We start from the raw sequence: 19592 nt of genomic DNA on the forward strand, positions 1-19592 counted from the left end.
CACATATAGCAAACATGCAGTCAGCATTTCTCTGATGCCTTTGCAGTCTACAGTGGAACATCGTGGTGCCATACACACACGTATATTAGCCTGCATACATGTTTGTATTATCCGGGCGCATGCGCGTGCATCCAACCTTTTTAATAAAAAGTAGCATATCTGATTTATGATCCATAACCAACCAGTTTATGTAAACTGAACACCTTTCCATTGAACGCACAAGTCCTGTAGACATTACTTGCGCTTTCATGTTTGCATATGTTACCTTTTCCACGAAGGAGAGATATACATATACCACACGTTTGTTCAAAACAGACGTTCATGCGCGTATATAACATATGCACCAATTTCATATCCGCGTACTTTGAAAAAAAAAAAAAAAAAAACGTGGCACAATTTGGCTTTATGTAGAACGCAGCATGCGTATGCAGAAATGTGGAGCATTCTTCCAACATTCGTTATGTGAAAATTGTTACATATTTTTGTAAGCAGGGAGTGATCACTTTATTATTTATTTTATTCATTTTTTTTTTTTTTCATATTTATGCTGCGACGAACGGCGCAACAACAGTTGCCATTTTGTATCATAAGTGAATGAACCTTTTCGTGCGCAAAAAATAAAATAAACAAACGAGCTAACGATCGTATTCGTATAGCGAGCGCATTGAGGGAAAAAAAATTTTTAGTGTGAAAAAAGACACAGGAGCAAAAATAAAATGTAAGAAATTTTTTTTTGCCTGCTTGCTCACATTTTTTTCCAAAGATCTGTTCTGATGCACAGCTTTTGCGCGTGCGCCAGCTCCTGTCCACCGTTGTTGAGTGCCACAGCGGGGCATGTACGTATTCTACGTACCATGTGCACGTGTAAATGAATTTTTTTTTCACCTTTTTTTTTGTGTTTCAAAAAAATCCCTGCCGCTGATCTGTTTTTTTCTTTTTTTTTTTGCGCACATTACTAGCCGCGTGTAGTTATCCGTGAATAGGACGGCGAATGTTCATTCCATGATAGCTTTTTTTTTTTTTTTTTTTTTTCCTTGTATTCCTGAACAGCGCATAGAGGCATATAGAATAACTTTTTCGGCCCCATTATGAGCGACTGTGTGTACCTTTACACGTGCGTGCGAATGTGCTCTTGTACATGGAGTTTTCCCCTACAGAGCGCATTTTGTGCATTGCGTTAATTCATGATATATTTTCCCCTTTTTTTCTTACAAAAGGGCACCTCGAAGTTTCTGCCTTGCGTGAATTTTTTTTCATTCTTTTTTATTATTATTTTATTATTTTTTTTGTCCTTTTTTTTTTTGCGTTCTCCCCCTTTCCATTTTATTCTCTTTTCCTTTTTGTTAAAAACTAATGCTTAGAATAAATCTACCGCGCGAGGCACCTCAGCAGCGAAATGACAACACATGGTAGCCCTGCATGCACAATCTGCAAAGAGAGCATCATGCGACATCTTAGTAGACCTTTTTTTTTATCGCGATTTCGTAGCATACCTTTTCCTATTGCAGTTTTTCGCAGCCATTTTCATTAGTGTATTTTTTTTTTTTTGTTTTCTTTTTGATTACCATAAAGCGCGTTTGCGTGCGCGACGCGGCCCCATAATTTTTTGATCCATACATTTTCACGATACATTTTTTTTTTTTTCGTATATTTTAGCATATGCGAATGACGAGACCCTTTTTTGTGTTACACAAACAAAGAGAAAAATACGTGCTTCGGCATTTTTGCAGTTCGTATTTTTTACGATCAATTTTTTTTTTTTTAAATACAGATATGTAGATGTGTACATACCAACATATGCTTTCACCGGACAGTTTGCATTGCAGACTTTTTTTTTCTTCCATTTTTTCTCTTTTCTCAAAGACAACATTGTGATAGTCGTCACCCTTCGCGAAGGCCGAATGCGACAGTGTGATTTTTTTTTTATTTTTTTTACGCTGCTTGAACAGTTTTACTACATTTCGTTATGAGCGAATAGTTCTGCTTCACACATGACTATTCTACTTATGTCAAAAATACGTTTGTTTCAGTTATAATTTTTTTTTTTTTTTTTTTTTTCACCCTTCCCACGTAATAGTTTTCAGGGTAGAGTCTCTTTTGTGCATAATCATCACTTATGCTTTAAAAATACACAAAAGAAAAAAAAAAAAAAAAAAAAAAAAAAAAAACTGTGCGTACAACGGTGTATAGTTACACATAGTGAAGAATATAAAAGTGTAGATTACAGCCAAAGGACGGAGCTTCTAACATTTTACATAGCATCAAGTGTGTGTGTAAATTTAGTTGACCCCTTTAGCATTTTTTTTTTTTATTCCATTTCGTTGAAGCAGATTTTGTGCTTGGCATGTGAGCAAACGCCCATGTGGGACTTCGCTGATATATGCCTCCTATAGTGCACAAGACCCCAAGGGATCCGACCCTTTGTCCATAAATAGAGCCCCATTTCGAGGGTAGACATTTTCTAGGCACATGCCCTGCCTCAGTTTTGTGAGCACGCAGACACGTGGGTACACATATATGTAAGTGCCTATGCCTGTTGTTGTGTTTTTTCTGTGAAAATGTAGAGTAACTATTTTTTCACATCGAGCAAATAAAAGAGCGCGCTTCCATCGTAGAGTAGTATGATTTACTCACTCCTTGGGAGAGGGAGGTGCGTTCATTTGAGCATACATGTGTATGTACACGATAGATGCACCCACCTTTAGGTGCATGCGCGCATATATATACACGTTTTATGTTGTTATAGTGCTAACAAGCTCGTGGGTTGTTTCTTTTCCAATTTTTGTACGCAATTTTTTTTTTTTTTTTTTTTTTTTTTTTGATCACCTTTCCTCAAACGAAATAAGCCGCCAAAATGAATAAAATTACGCTGGCTAATAGATACCACGACCACATGTACCATTACATGAACAACCAGCCAGTGAGGAAGGAAGAATTCACGTACTTCGATGGCAAGCAGGTGGATGTCAACTCGGTGGGTGAAGACACAACTATACTCAGCGGTACTAGTCTGGGCGAGGAAAAAATTAATGGTACGAACACACAACAGGGTAAGGCCAACAAAAGGAGCGCATTGTCTGGAAACAGGAAGAAAAATGATCAGATTAATAGTTCCAGTTGTGAGGGTTTGACAAATAAAGCGGCGAACGGGACGGGGCTGAAAATCCCCAGCAAAAGAAGCGATAACCATAACAACAGCGTGAGGGGTGTAAGCAGTGGTAATGCTGACACAGGTGCTGTGGTCGGTGCAACAATAGCGTCCGTGATTTCCTGTCATAACCGTGGGACAGCGGACATACGAAGCGATAAAACAGTCCCTAACTTTAGATGCAGCATATATGGCGAAGTGAACCTGGCCGAGGGTGTCAACTACCATCCAATACAATACGAAAGTACAGATAGACACGTGGACAAGGGAGAGAATAAGAAGGCACAGGTGTTGAATGAACAAGCCTTTGAAATGATGGGGACTAACTTATTAGGAAAGGATAAGGCCAGTTTTGAAGATCCCTTTACCAATAATTTTAGTGGAGCTCAGCGTGGCTTCAGCAACAAGATGGACCTAAGCAACATAAGGCGACTTGTGAACCACACGAACAGGAGCTTCGAAAAGTCGGAGCAAGCTGTAATACCGTTTGATAAGTGTTCCAATCGGGACAGGCATATAAATGGCCAAGAGGAAGACGACGCTGAAGAAAAGGACGAAAAGGGGGAACTTCGCAATATGCTCAATTGCAGTTTTTCCACACATTACAGGAGTGACACTGTCGAGGGGGGGACCACGTCCAGCGATGTGAAAGAAGTATCTCCTGTCGTCAGCGCCGTGTATGACTGTGGAAATCCCTGTGGAGCAGAAAAGCGAAGCAAGAAGCAATGGAAGAGGGGGAATGGGAAGAGGGACCCGCCATCTAGCGATAATAAGGGGAAAACCTCAATCGATTGCGACGATAGAAGCAGCGAAGAGCATACGGGGAATAACAACGACGGCATCGGCAAGGAAGGCAAGGCGAGTAGTAATAACGTCCACCGAAACGGCAGTATCGGAAGCAAGAACAAAAAAGGCAACAGGAACAAGCACCAGAACAAGAAAAATAGCAAAAGAAAGAACAGCGCCAATAAGGCAGAGACGAGGGCCAGAGATGTGCACGCTGAGGTTGGGGGGGATGAAGATGCCACTAACGAAACGAATGACACTAACGAGGCAAACAGCGTTAACGGCTCATGCACCCCAAAAAACACCAAAACCACCAATGGTGCAAACAAAAAGACGCAGAAGAACGGAGTGAAGGTAAACCAAAACAGGTGCCCCATGCAGAACGACACGAACAACGCCGCTCAATCCCCCAATGGGGCAGATGACCTAGTAAATTTGTCTACGCTGCAAAATTGTACCAACAGTAGGGGCAGCCCTGTAGATGGTTCCAACGCGAGCACGATGAAGAGCCCGGGAGAAGATGTAGACCTGCTTTTTTTTCGCGAAAATGATGATCCTTTGGAGGAACGTTATATGTTGTTGGAAGAAAATGATTACGGAGTTCACAAGGTGAAGGAAAGGGCTGAAAAAAAGGACACTGCCGGTTTGAATAACACTTTCAGCATATTAAGGAATAACCTGTATCATATCTTTAGCGATTCGTGCGATGAGCAGTGGAGCGACGAGTGCCTCGTGGGGAGTTTGGACGGCGACGCGGGTAGAAGTAGGAACAGGGAAAGCGAAAGCGTTAGTTTCGTGGAAAAGACTGGAGTTGACACGCATAAGAGCGACATGCATAGGGGTCCTATACACAGCGCAGTGGGACAAAAGGGACTGGCGCAAAGTGGCTTTATGGAACGAGGCTTGATGCAACACGAGTTGATTCAACGCGCCTTGATTAATCAGTTGGGCGCCGTACAGCTCCCTTTGTACGAAGAGGATGCAGAGGCGGAGAAGGAGGACAAGTTGGGAATTAATGACCTTCGCGATGACAGAAGCGCATTCAGGGGTGAATGCCCTTTAAGCGATACGCCGTGTAGCGGTTTACTACAGGGTCCATGCATGAGCGGGCTGATGGGTAATGTGCCCTGCGTGCCTACTGTGAGGGAAATTGTACCCCACAACAGATACGGCCTAAGCAGCGTTTCCGGTGTCAGCAGTATTGGCAACGTTGGTGGCAGTGTGGTGAACAATCCAACTGGGCACGGCGTGAATGTAGAGCACCAATCGCCCTTCGTGCTGAACAATCAGAAGAGAACCAATTTGAGCGGAGCAGTCGGGAAGATTTGCGGAATGGAGACGCACCAGAACAGTCTCAATGGAAACGCAACTAACGGAAGGGAAAATGCAAATACCCATAAGTCCAAAAAAACAGGAGGAAATGAAAATATGATTGTTGAGAGACCCGTAACATTAAATAACACCCAAATGTTAGAGGCATTTATGCAAGGGAGGCTTTGTCTAAGTTGCGATTCGCTTGATCATCCCATGCCATTATGTCCGAACAATTCCTTTGTCTGTCCAAACTGCCATAATATTTCCCATAGAGGAAATGATTGTCCAATGAAGTGCCGTTTTTGTCTCAAATACCATGTGGGTGTATCCATCATGGATTGTTTAAAGAAGGCAAGAATACAGTGTGAAAAGAATTTTCCAAATGAAGAAAAGAACGAAACAAACAGAGTGGGAAAGAATGTTAAAGGTAACGACGATAGGGTTAATGTAGGACCAAGATTTGATATAACTACAAGGCCTGATAATTCCTATGGAAGGAGTGTATATGTATCGAATTTGAGCGAAGACATAACGAACGTACAGCTGAGGGACGCCATTAACAACCACTTAGAGAATGGATACGTAGTAAATATAGACAGACAGGATGGCTACGCATTTGTGGAGTTATCTAATTTGACCTCTACTTTCCAATTGGTGCAGAAATCCATTAACATCAATTTTAGGAAGTTAAAAATACAGTTTAAAAAAACAGGGCAATTTTTGATACCAGACAATTTGTCTTTAAGTGCGAATAATGTGGCTACGTTTGGTTTACACCGAGGTGGGGTAGGGGGAGCTACCCTTGTGCAGAACAAGCTGGGCAGGAACACTACCACTGCTGTCTGTAGGAAGAACACATCGAATGGTGCGAATAGTAATGCGCTGAGAAGCGAAAGCGGTGCCACCAGTGGGAACGCTGTCGACGTTTGTACCAGGTTGAGGCTGGGAGGAAGTAACAACAGCGCAGACGGGGCCGCTTTACCGGGCGGGGCCGACAGCAAGGGAAAATACGCGTGCAAATTGATCAGCACGAAGCACCCTAAGGATCAGCAGCAGGGGCAACTGCAACCGGTGCAACAAACGCAGCCAACGCAACTAATGCAACTAGCACAGTCAGTGCAATCCGCGCAGCAAAGGAAAAACAGACAGAAGGATAACCTCATGGAGGGAAGAGCCGCTCACACTAACGGCGCCTCCATCTTGGACAAGAACCAGAGCGCAGAAGTCGCCATACTGAGCCAAAAGAAAAACAAACTGATAGGTGAGATGAACCAGGAAAATGGAAGAAGGGGAAGACTATCCGATGGAACTGCTCCCATAATGAGTAACAGAGATGGAACTTGCGGCGAAGTCGACGTGGGGTCCCTCCTTCATGGATGCAAAAATCCTCACAGTGTAGACATTCCAACCGAACAGATGCTGAATTTGCCGAACGACTACCTCTTAGCACAGAACCTGGGATGTGCCAAGATGGGATTAGTAGAAGAAGGATTGACTCGAAACTACTACGATTTTATGTGCACCAATGGCCTAGCGTTGAAGAGTGGCCATGTGAGGAAAACCATAGATGTAAATAATGTGCCTCACCTTTCTGCCCTGTATAGCAATAATGCTGGTAACGGTGCAAATGACCTATTCACGAGTGAGGAGGATAAAGTTGGCTTCCTCTACGAAGGAAGTAAAATACACCTGAGGATGCCAAACGATATGAATGAAAAGAACGAATTACATAAAAGCATGACGACAGAGACGAGCAAAACAACAGCTACCACGACGACCGCGTCGGACAATATGTTGAACACGCAGCTCTTTAATGGTGTCTCCCCCGTCAGGAGAAGTTTGCACAAATTTGATGATCTCATGAAGGAGACCCATCTGCCTACGTGCATGCATGTCAGGGGGGATGCCACCATGAACGGAAAATTGACAAGTGGTTTGAATACTTCCCTGGAGGATGGGATGTTCGCAGGTGGAAGTATTTCCCTCAGTCGCATGGAAGAGAGGGATAGGGGCAACGGCGAATTTGGAGGCGCATTTAGTGGTGAGTATGGCTGTGCTTACGTGGGCCCTTACAAGGACCACTTCACCCCTGATGGACATAACGACAGCCATTACCGCACCAGCAGCGACAACAACAATAATAACAATAGTAACTACCAGAGCAACCACCACGGCAACCATAACAGGAACGTGTCGGAGGGCCGACCCAACATAGACCTAAAATCAATCGTTGATAACGCCATCGAAGTGAACCACGACACCATGAATTATGACCAGGTCAGTTTTGCCAACGCGGTGGGGGAGGGTCCTCTCCAGGATGATGTTTCTGCCTCGCCTGCTAATGCTCCTGGTGCGTACCACTCCAACGAAAAATACACAGGTCAAAGTAAAATGTACAGTAATAAACAAGGCATAGTTGGGCCCTACTTAAATTTTGAGACAGGCGTCAACGGGAACAACATATGGAGGGACAAAAACTGTGGTAGTAGTGACAGTCGCCATCCCCCTGATTTGAAACATTCGTACAATAACATTTGCGACGATATGTTTTTTGGGAACCACGACATCTATGATGTATTTTCTCGGTTCAATGGGATTAAGTTGGATGAGGACAGCGGTAGCGGCGCGATTAGCAACGGGGTTGGCCACCCTTTTCCCATGGGAAGTAATCAGCACAACGACAGCTGCAATGGAAATTCCAACTGTGGTCAGAACGCCGTGCACCAGGTGCAACCTTCTCCAAATGAGGCAACGGATGAGGAGAACAAAATGAAGTTGGAAGAGGAAAACAGAGTTAAGTTCGTAAACCTCAGCTCTGAAATGTTTCAACAATTGAGTGACCTTTCTGCAAAGGAAGACGTAGACCCTTTGGAAAACTCCTACGTGAGCAGCATGAAGTACAAGGAGCTGGATGCCATTGAGAAAGATTTGGAGAAGCACATCAAGGCTTTGTGGAACCTGCGCAAAATAAAGTTGGTGAAGTCGCACGATATTCCGCATAGCGAATTTGTGTAGGCCCTACGCAGAGTGCATCCATCCACTGGCAGTGTTCCTCCACCTGGGAAGTGTGTTCCCCTGCCGTTTGCATCGCAATAAAGCTTAGCAGTATATTGCATGTAGTATATGTAAATGTGTTTGTGTCTAACGTGGGGCCATGCTTATCCACTTATGCCACCCGTCATGCACATATTCGCGCACGTTTCTCACATGTACACACCTTATGGGCCAGAAAAAGCTGTGCTAAAATGGTAACTCCCCGAGCCTTATCCATTTGGAGTTTTTTTTTTTTTTTTTTTTTTTTTTTTTTTTCCACGCATTGTTGCGTCGACGTGTAGTCTACAATTTTGGATCATCAGATTATTACTATCGGTTGAGATTATCATTTTTTTTTTTTTTTCTTTTTTTGGAGATTGGAACAGTAGAAGACTTCGAGCGTTTAGCACCCTTCTTATGTCGTGTTGTGTAAAACACGTATGTCAATTTATGTACAATGTTGTATAGGGTGTTCACAGTTGTTCGTGGGCGTAGTGATAGGACCTATTTAGTGAAGGGGTCAGTCGGTGTGCATGTATGTGTGGAACATTTCCTATAGGTGAGAGGAATCTTCTTCATAAGGGGTGTCCTTTTGTACGCCACGCATGATGGTTGAACGTATTTTCCCAACTTATCGGTATACCAGAATTGCTAAAAATAGTTCGTACCTTTTGCAATTTGAGAAGGGGTGTGTTGCCGTCCCTATTGGGGTAATTCCATTTGGAAGTTTTTTTCTTCATGCCAAAGTGCAAGGGTTTTACTTATTCGGTTACAGGGTGCACATCTGTATTGAGAAGTGTTACACATGTCGCAAAGCTTAATGCATGCATGCTTGAGGGACATATGCTAAAACCAACTGGTGCTACATTGCACGATGATGTGGAACGATCATCTCAGGTAACGTCCCAAATTGGTGATGTTGCTGTTTGGGTGTGGGACTAAATAATATTTCTGCGCGGTGTATGCTCGGCTGCTATTTTTTTTTTTTTTTTCTTTTTTTGTGCTTTATCCTTTTGAGGGTGATACACTCGCGTAAGGGCTTACGTCATTTTAGCGAGTACACCTCATTTGGCGGGTTACAACTCGAAGAGGGGGGTTGATTAATTACACAGCTGGGACTTTTCGCGTCGTTGGCATACGCGTACATTTTGACCCGTTTCCACGCTGCACATTTTTCCGCATAATCGGATAGGTACACGTGGTGTGCCCTTCGGAACAGCCATTTGGTGTTTAACCCTTTGGAGAGGCAAAAAGGGGGGGACGAGGCAGCGCCAGGAATGATGATGGAACACATCACGGCTTGTTAAGGAGGGCGACGTTAATTCGGTAGTTGCCGCTCATTTGCTGGCTCCATTTGGGGGGTCATTACACACACCCTGTTCTACATTTCAGCCGAACCGAGGTGTTTGGGGGATACATCTGCCAATTGGCCACCAGGGGGAAGGGAGATCGCTGGGCGGTTGGTGCATAATTCTGAGAAAGCGCTTTCTTCTCCTCCACCGCTCTAACACGCCATGATGAGTCTAGCACGAGGCACCAAATGGGCGGTGATCTTCACCAAGGGGAAGCAAACCCCATTTAGCACATTCCGAGGGTGGAAGAAAAAAGACAAATATGACGACTTGGAAAATAAACACCTTTACTGGTCTATTAACAACATGAAGAAGGAATTTCTGGAGGGAGAAACGGGTGACAATTTTGTTCACTCCATCGAGAAGGACAAAATGGAAGAGCACATTTCAGATATAGTGGGGATTAATTCTTCCATCCCGGATAATAAGACCATAAATGAAGGCATGGAGAAATGCTTACCAAGGGAGGGAAGCAAAGGGGAGTACATTCCAAAGGACAAGTTGGAAAAGATAGGTCAGATTTTTAACCCGACTTTAAAAATGTTTGTAGATAAAGAGGAGGAAGACGGTGATTTATCCGTCAGTTCTCTGATGAGAGGCTCCAAATGGGGGAAGTCACATTCCAGCGGTTCGGAATTTCTCACGAATTCTCCCCCGGGGGGGATAAAAAGGGAAGTCACAAGTGGGGATGCAATACCTGATGAGTTGGAGCCAAATTTGAAAAGCAACTATTTGCAGGTTAAAAGACCTAACTGCAGAAACGGGGGGAAAAATAAACAGAAAGATGCAGTTGCCAACACAACCAAGGAGACCATCACTGAAGAGGAATACAACTTCCCCCGCAACGATCAAAATAAAGAGGACTCCATTTTCAACTATGAAAGTCTGAAAGGGAAGGGACTATACCAAGATTTAACACACGATGAATACCAACGCATGAATGACTTGTACATTAAAAAGTGCGACGTGGACAGAAAAATCAGGTGGTTCAAAATGAGCAGCATTCTTAACCCCATTAAAGAAGCAAAGAGCATTGTAAATGCACAACGATTAAGTGAGGACGATAAGGGAAAGAAAAGGAAGAAAAATATGGAAGAGGGGGAGGACAGTATAGAAGGGGAAGAGTCTATTACCCAAGTGGGAAGCACAAAAGGGATGGAAGAATTCCCCCTAGAAGAAGATATCAAACCGTATTACCAAGAGGAAGGAAACTTCTCTCAAAAAATAAAAAAAATATGTGAGCAAAACCAGTATGATGAAATCGTATCGAGAATTCGCATGAAAATCAGAAAAGAAAAAATGGAAAATTCAAAAATAATGAAAGAAAAAATACCAAACGTAGCTAGACATATTTTAGATCCGATAAAATATCATGTCAATAGAAGAAGAGTACGGACGGAGAAACTTCTACACACTCACTTGGAGCAGTTACTAAATTGTAACAATGCGTATTTCCGCTTTTATTTACTAAACGGCTTGTCCATTTCGATTCACCACTTGGAAATGAAGTCGACGAGATCATTATGTAAAATTGTGTATACCTTATTAAATAAAAACATCCATCACGATATGATAAAGGATAAGTTGGACAAAGTTGCCTTTATTTTGAGGAAGTTACTAGCGAGAAAACTTCAGCTGGGATATACTCCCCCTTTGAAATTTGTTCCCTTACAGGAGGAACACGAAAAGAAAGTGAAAAATTTGCATTATTATAAACTATATGCAAAATATAACTACCCCACTTTGGACACTTCGAATGTACGCGAGAGGGGCGCGCAGCTGATGGATTTTTATGGCAAAGATTTGGCCGGCTTTTGAGGCGATTATAAGGCATCTCCATTTCCCCCCCAATGTGATGAGGGGGTGTGAAATGGTATGGCGTCTCTGTACAAATGGGCACACTTACCTCTTCTGCTGCAGAGATGGGTATCCCTTTTGGTTAAGTTTCTTTTTCGGGGGGATGAAATGGGTCGACAGAGTCAAACTTGGGGAGGAGTCCCTTTATGCGTGAGGAGACCACCTTTGTGTGCATATCACAGAGCTGCACATCCACATAAACATTCGGAGGGTATTTTTGTTTTCTCCTCAAGACACGTGGTGATGCTCGGGGTGGACTTCCCCCCGTTGCATTGCCTGGGTGGGTGCTAATTTTGTGCGAGCCACTGTTACATGTGGAAAGGAAAAAAATATATACACATATAAATACATATACGCAATGTGCCGTATATGTTGCGGGATATACCTTCACTCGAAAGCTCCATTTGCATATTATACACGTATGTGCTTGTTATCCGTGTGCACATACTCTGGCGCGCTTTTTCCCTTCGCGCGAGAAGCTTTTTTATTTTCTATTTGGGCGTGCGCACATCAGATAATAATGTGAAAATAGCCGCGGGGGGAAGGAATTCTGGACGATAGTACCTTTTACGCAATGAAGAGACTGCACTTAAAGGGAACGCCACAACGATAGGCAGAAAAAATAAAATGAAGGGTAAAATAAAAAGTCATCATAACGTGCTGCGCCTTTCGTCCATATGCGTATCTTTTTTATTTATTTTATATATTTTTTTTAACTAGGCTTCTCATCACGCCTCCCCCTGTCAATGGATTTGTCAAATTTGTTTTCCCCTTTTTGGGAGAGACTTTCCTCGTACATATTTGCATGATGCTTATTCACCTTTTTCCGGAGAATTCGAAGGGGGAAGCATCGGAAGCACATTAGCCACGTTTTATGTGCTTCTCATTTTTTGTCATCACATGGCTTGTTCGTACGCATAATTCATAAGTACATAACATGTATATATATGCAAACACTTATTGTGTCCATGCGCAATGCCATATGTAAAGGCCATCCTTCTGAATGCAGCGCGTGAAGCATTTTAGGGAGAACTCTGACCTCCTGCTCATGCATGGCGCTGCTTGGCTGCGTAAAACAGGCCTGTTTTCCTTGCGCATGAAATAATTTGTAAAAAAAGTCAAGGGGACATATTTTAAAGAATATATTTCTCCTGCTTTTTCCTGGCGGATGCGCAAAAGAGGGAAATTTGTGCTTAGTGAAATTTCCAAAATGGAGAAAGGGAAGCTTCTGAACATTTTGGAAAGGGAACTGAAGGAATATGGAGGTAGGAAAATGAAATGAGCTAAGAATTTCTGGTGAAGAAATGGGAACCCTCCGGGGTTGCTGATTTGCCCTGTGAGAAGTGCAGCCCGTCGTTTGGGTGTACGCAACTGAGTTTTCGTCTGCCTAGTTTTTGCAGCTAAGTTTGTGTAATCGACACACCCCTTACACGCTCCTCCCCTTCTTCACCCGAACACTTCAGATGAAGAGATGCTGGTGCTGTACCACCAGTTTTACAAATCCGCGGAAGCAAACGAAAGGGACATTGCGGAAAAGGCCTTCAGCGAGTTGATTCACCAGATGAAGTAAGCTATAACGGCGGCGCTGGTCCAATAAGTGCGACGCAGCGTGTGAGGAATATGCGCCAATGGGTGAAGCACCGATGTGATATTCACCATTTGCTTTTCCACCTCCCCCTTTCCAGGAACTTCTTTGTCATTTACGATAAACGGAGCAAGGGAGACCTCATCGAAAGGGTGAAGAACTCGTTCAAGGAGGAGAGCAACGAAGTGAACATAATAGATGTGCAGCGGGAAAACGACGACGATAAGAATGACTCGGGAGAGATTTACACAAATGAAGCCAGTCACACAAGTGAAGACAATTACACAAATGAGGATAGTTACTCAAACGAGGGTAGCTGCCCAAACGAGGACAACCACGCAAATGACAGCACCGTGGATGAGGGTGACCACACGGGGGAGAAAAACCGCAACAGGAAGAAACAAGCCACAGAGGTTAATCTGCCCCAATTCAGAAACCACCACTCCTTTCTGAATTCCAACCTGTTCGAAAATGTAAGCATGGACGAACAACAGTGCGAAGTAAACATTTTTGACCTGTACAAAATGAGCTTAGAAATAATAGCAAAGGATGAGGAGGAGAAAATAAATGAACATAATTTTTATGAGACCTTCCAATATTTCCTGAACTTATTATGTCTGTTGTATTTTTTAAAAAATGTATACTTCGACCTGAATTACAAGACGAATGAAAATTCATACTCCTTTCTGTTCAAAGGATTTGAAGAGAGAAAAAACAATGTGATAAACTATTTTTGTTTCTTAAAAAAAATACAACTGGATAAATTATTGGACAATGAAGTGGTGAAAATATTTTGTAACTTCTTTCAGTACACATATATTAATGAGTATCTAATCAGGAACATTTTTGACACATCGATGAATACTTTTCTCTTCACGGCTGTGGTGAATTTTAGAAATAATTATATAGTTCATGATGGAGAGGGCATCAATATACACACCCATTTGGGCAAAGGTGGAATCATAACTTCAGACGGGCTACCACACGACGTCAATGGGGTGAGCACCTCCATGGCAAATAATTCCACTGCAGATTTATCCTCAATTAATGTGAATAAATCGAATGGTGAGTTTAACCCAAGTGAACCAAATACAGAGCAAAGCGGTACAAACGCTGCCATCCCAGTGGGGGCCACCCCAATGGAAGGAGAAATAAAAAAGGAATACAACATGAAGGAATTTAAGCAAAACAGTTACAACACAAATGAAGATTCGAAGAACAAAAAGAATCAGGAAGATTATCTAAACAAAGAATTGAACAACTTTTTTATATCAAATAATACCTTCCCAAAAGGAAGCAGAAACTCCTTTGTAGAAATTATTTACCAAAATGAAGTTCATCGTGATATTTACTCAGACGAAACTATCAATGCTTTATTTTATTTTTTTAATAACCCTTATTTAATTTTTTCCTTCCATAAAAATGTTTTATATTATATCGAAAAAAAAAGCAAAGACAAGGATTTTTTTCACGCACACAGAAATGCTCATGCGTTAATTAAATATCTCAACTATTGTGTAACCACCATGTCGAAAATCTTCCACATTTTTATAAGTGCTGGATTGTTTTTTAATCATAATATTTTCGAACAAGAAAAGAATAAATATTTAAATTTTTGTAATTTGCTCAACTTTGATAATGTTTCCTTGGACCAAGCGGGTGATGATCACAGTGAAAATTTTCGAACCAAGTACAGTGGCAGCATGAGGAGCTCTTCCAGCTCGGCTGATGATCGGAGGAGGAATAAAAGAAGGGGAAGCTTCTCCTCAGAAAGCAGCAACAGTAATACTTTTCGGGATAGCGGGTCTGATGTGGGATCCACGGATAGGACTATCGGAAAGAGGTACAGAAGCAGGACCAGCGTTTCTTCCTCTGCCACAGCGGCAAGCGCAACTGACATGAGGGGTAATTCAAACCTACATGATTTTAACATTGTCAAATATTTGATGAAATACAGAAACGTAGTTGGAAATTTCTGTCAAGACGACTTCAACAGGAAGGATAGCTTTGACAGTGACGGAGAGATGAAGGATGTGCTCAATTTCAACATAAATCCGGGGGGGGCCAAGTGGGGCATGCGGCCCGGCACAGAAGGTAGGAATGCAGGACGAGCACACCATAGGGGAAGCTACAGTGAAGATAGTCTCAGCGACAGTGAAAGTAGAAGAAGTTCCACCAATGGGGGGGAAAGCCAATACCAGGAGAGCAAGTACGAAGAAAGCGACAATCTAGGCAATAGTGATAATGTGCACAGCGAATCCCGAAGCAGCAGCAGCGAAGGAGGTGTTGACAGCCAGGGAAATTTCCCAAGCAGCGATGACCAACGTAGTGATAGCCAATACAGTGGTGATGAATCCAAACGGGGAAGGAAAAAAACAAAGTCTAAAGGATCTCCAAACCGATTCATCACGAAAGATGGCATATATCAACATGAATATACGAACAAAAATATCTTTAACGATATTTTGAGGAAAGCCAAAAAAAAAAAAAAATTCTACCAAGTTATAAGCAATATAAACAAGCTAAAAAATTCATTCGACGTGAATAGGATAAATAAAAACAAAATGATCAGTTTGGATTATGTAGAAAATGTTGACACAATATCGTACTTCATCAGTTTGTACAACTCAGACAACATCTTTCAGTTCGATTATTATTTTTTAAAATTTGTTACCGAGATAGCCACCACGTATAATAGCTACATGAAGGCATATTTAATTCCTTCGCAGAGGAACGCAAGGTATAAAAAAGACGAGTTGGAAAAGATGACTGATCAAATGGAATATTTCCTCAAGGAAATCACCAAATTGATTTATGTCTACACGTGGTGTATTCTGCACATATTTGGGCATTCCTACTCGTATGTGAAGTACGCAAAATATTTTTACCAAAAGAAGTCCTTCTTCCTTTTGGAAAACAAAAAACAGTGGGTGTTTAAAAATTTTAGTTATTTTGCGGGCGAAGCGGGGACCGCCTGTCGTGAAAGTGGTGACGCGGATAAGGGGGAGGACGGTGCGGGGAAGCGTGACAGCTTGGGGAGCGGCATCAACCTGGCAAGAGGCACAAACATGGAAAGCGGCACGAATGGGGACGTTCACATGAATCACTTCTTTACCCCGCACCACGTGGTGGAAAACCTCAAGTACAACTACGAACTAAAGAAGAACACAAACCTATTTGACAAATTAAGTTGCGCCGACCTGATACAGATTTACAAAAACTCCTACTTCCAGAACATAGTCGATAAGCTGCACCTAAATTTGAAGTTCATAGAGAACATTCACTTTACGCTGAACAATGCACTGAAGAGTAAAAAAAAAAAAAAAAAAAAATTCCTCCAATATCTGTGTGTAAAGGATCAGAAGTTGGAAGATATATGTAACTCTATAGACAATTTAAAAAGAAACATAAGCAAGTACAAGAGGACCTTTCACTACTGCTTAAATTTTAATAACATAAAAAATGTGATCGTCCTCACTTTAGAGGAAATGAGTATGAACGCGGATAAACTCGAACTGAACAAAATGCTCAATGAGTACCTTAACAAGCTAGAAAGCCGGGGACAGATAAAGAAAAGACAAAAAAAAATCAACGTGAAAATTATTGACAATAATATCGTGCTTGACACCAATCGGAGGAAGAAAAGAAGAAAACACGATGGGGGAAGAAGCGGAAAATATAATTCAAATGATGTTATGGGTAAAAAATTGGGAAAGGAAAAGAGAAAAAACTCCAGTGGTCGGAATAGCAGTATGTCGAGTTCGTTTCTTCAAATCCCAAATGGAAGGAATAGCAAGACGAAAGAAACAGCTATGAGTCCGATCGAGACCCATATCGAAAGCAACACTGTTGTAAGGAAAGGACGCAGGAAGGATGATAACGAAATGAACATTTTTACTGACAATGAGAGTTGCTACGATGGGGGGGAACTAAATCAAAGTTATACGAAGAGCGATTACAGTTCCAGACACGCCACGAATGATAGTCATCGGGGGGTGCATGGGCACAGGGCGGACGGACGTTCCGCAAGGAAAGCCACGCACGAAAGGGGCAGTAGGAGCCCCTACTACGACAGCACCATCAGCACAAGCAGCAGCGGGGGAAGTGTAAGAAGCAAAAGTAGTAATAGCGATAGTGGCAATGGTAGCAGTGGAAGCAGCTTACACAGTAGTCGTGAGGAGCAAGCCAAGAACCTGCATAGAAAGGTTAAACGGAGTTCAAAGCGACAAACCCATAAGGGAACGCCACTGCGGGGGAAAAACAACCCAAACGAAGAGAGCCCATCGGGTGAAAACATCCTGATGATGGGCGAGTACAACACAGAAAGGCTGATTTTCTTTTTCAATTTGTTAAACGGAAATAACTTGTTCTACTACCTAGCACTTCACTATTTAGTAAAAAATGAAAAAATCATGGACATCCTGCATTTCTTCCCGCTGAAGTATCTGCTGGATTTGCTTATCCTATACGATTTGAAAGACTACATAAAGTTCAAAACGATTATCAGGGTGTTTAGAATTATTTATGAATTTAAGGATTTTTCCCCCACGATCAGGAACCATCTATTCCTTAATCGAAAGAATTACTACCTAGACAATGCAGATTTTATGAACTTCGATTTTGTGTGTAAGTTTCTAACCATCAGTAAGAAGGACCTCTTGGCAAAGAAGCAGAGCGGTAATAGTAGGACATGCAGAGGGGATAGATACGGAGACATATTCCTACCACCCAGTGTGGTCAAGACAAATCGAAGGGAAAATTACGCCATAGAGGAAGGGGAACATTCATTTTCCGATGGGGAGAGAATACAACAGGGAAGATCATCAGTCAGAAAAAAGGAAAGACAAAGAAGTGTTAGAGATAACCTTTTACACTGTGTAAGGAACACCTTCTCCGTCATTAATCTGAGGAATACAGTGAGAAGCTTCCCAACCTTGATGAAAAATTTACTGAACAGAATTTTAATAAGTCTAATAGGAAAATATAGCTACCTAAGCAATGACCAGAGTGGGAAGGAACATAAAAGCATAACTTTTTATGCCCTCCGATTTATCTTCAACAATTTAAAGAATATAACACTTGGATATAGCAAGTCGTCTTTCTTCAGCTACACCATAAATGACCCAACAGAACTTTACAATATGAGTATCCACAATTTTATCCTTTACCATATTTACGACTTGGCTGTACGAACGAAGGAGTTGGCCATTAAAAGCTCCTGCTTCAAATTGTTGAAATATTTGCTAACAGAATATTATTACTACCCAGAAGTTTTCAACGAAAAGGCACATGAATTAATCAATTCGGATATCAAACTTAATAACATATTTGTAAAAAATGTCATTCTCGATTTTGTCTCCTTCAACATTATGATCTGTCACTTGCAGAAAGAACTAACATCAGATGTGAACGTTTTGAATCATCTAGACCTTTTCAATTATTCCATAAAATCCATTGCCAACTATTTAATAGGGTATAAGAATAATTCCATTTTTTTTCTCATGGATAAGAAGATGGTAAAATCCCTCCTTATCAAGTTAACCTTTATGATGCCTTTTATTTATAAGCTAAAAATCCCTGCATGTGTTGTTAGACTGTATATTAGAATTATCAAATCTTTGGACAAAGATATTCTAGACATGATTCACAACTTTAATAAGATAGAACTTATATACGACAGCTTGTTCTATATTATTGTACGGCATTTTATTTACTTCTTTTTAAATATGAATATTGAATTAGATGAGGAGGCCTCCAACATTTTGCCTTCCACGTATAAGAGCGGCTTATCCAGGAACTCCTGGCATGGTGGTAGCCACATTAAGGTAACCAACGAGGGGGAGCAGCCAGTGGATGGTCAACCAAGTGACGATCAGAAGTGTGACAATGGGGATTTTTTCGACAATTTGGAAGAAGATGATGAAGATAAGCAGCACGGGGAGAGAGCAGAGTCACCCCAGGGGAATAAGAGGTACCTCACCGTGGAGGACGCCTACGGTGAACAGGAACAGCAGGAGCAACGCTCAAGCGACAGCGAGGGGGAGATCGACCATTCCAGCTCGGGGGCTTCCGGTGAAGCAGCCAGTGACGCTAACAGTAACGCTAACAGCGATGCAAGCAGGAGCGGCACCGTTAGTGGTGACGATAGTGGAAGTAACACCGGTCGGAGTGCCCCCAGCGATAGCGATGGGGAAGACCATGGAAACGCTTTGCACTGCTCCCCCGAAGGGATGGAAAACGCATCCAACGCAAACAGCATGTCAGATGTGCAGTACCTACGAAAAATCATAAGCGAAAACGGAAGCTTCAACTTGGAAAATAACTACTTTGTTAATTACTCTCTGTACATCCTCCACAAGGAGCACTATTCTATATACGTTTTTTTCTCCTCCTTCTTTAAAAACGTGCTCAAGGAGTATAGGGAGATATCGCGTGGGCACTAATGAACGATCGTCCGCCTGGGCAGCGCCACGGGCGTATTCGTTCAGTCAAATGGAGGTGTCTGCCAGTGTGTGTT

At 42.2% G+C, this 19592-nt stretch overlaps 3 protein-coding genes across 3 annotated transcripts; all 3 read left to right on the forward strand.

Annotated features, from left to right (window-relative positions):
• Positions 1-2854: 2854 nt before the first annotated feature.
• Positions 2855-8263, forward strand: PCOAH_00052630 (Uncharacterized protein; the record flags this gene model as incomplete). Its single annotated transcript, XM_020062043.1, has 1 exon — positions 2855-8263. One exon carries the CDS (start codon positions 2855-2857, stop codon positions 8261-8263), a length of 5409 nt encoding a protein of 1802 aa, XP_019917510.1.
• A 1532-nt stretch (positions 8264-9795) lies between these two features.
• Positions 9796-11451, forward strand: PCOAH_00052640 (Uncharacterized protein; the record flags this gene model as incomplete). The annotated part of the gene is made up of 1 exon (XM_020062044.1): positions 9796-11451. The coding sequence occupies one exon, from the start codon at positions 9796-9798 to the stop codon at positions 11449-11451; it is 1656 nt and encodes a 551-aa protein (XP_019917816.1).
• A 1249-nt stretch (positions 11452-12700) lies between these two features.
• PCOAH_00052650 (Uncharacterized protein) lies at positions 12701-19518 on the forward strand (the record flags this gene model as incomplete). The annotated part of the gene is made up of 3 exons (XM_020062045.1): positions 12701-12755; positions 12954-13056; positions 13176-19518. 3 exons carry the CDS (start codon positions 12701-12703, stop codon positions 19516-19518), a joined length of 6501 nt encoding a protein of 2166 aa, XP_019917696.1.
• Positions 19519-19592: the final 74 nt, after the last annotated feature.

The sequence above is a fragment of the Plasmodium coatneyi genome, chromosome 14 (assembly GCF_001680005.1).
Source record: "Plasmodium coatneyi strain Hackeri chromosome 14, complete sequence".
Lineage (NCBI taxonomy): Eukaryota > Apicomplexa > Aconoidasida > Haemosporida > Plasmodiidae > Plasmodium > Plasmodium coatneyi.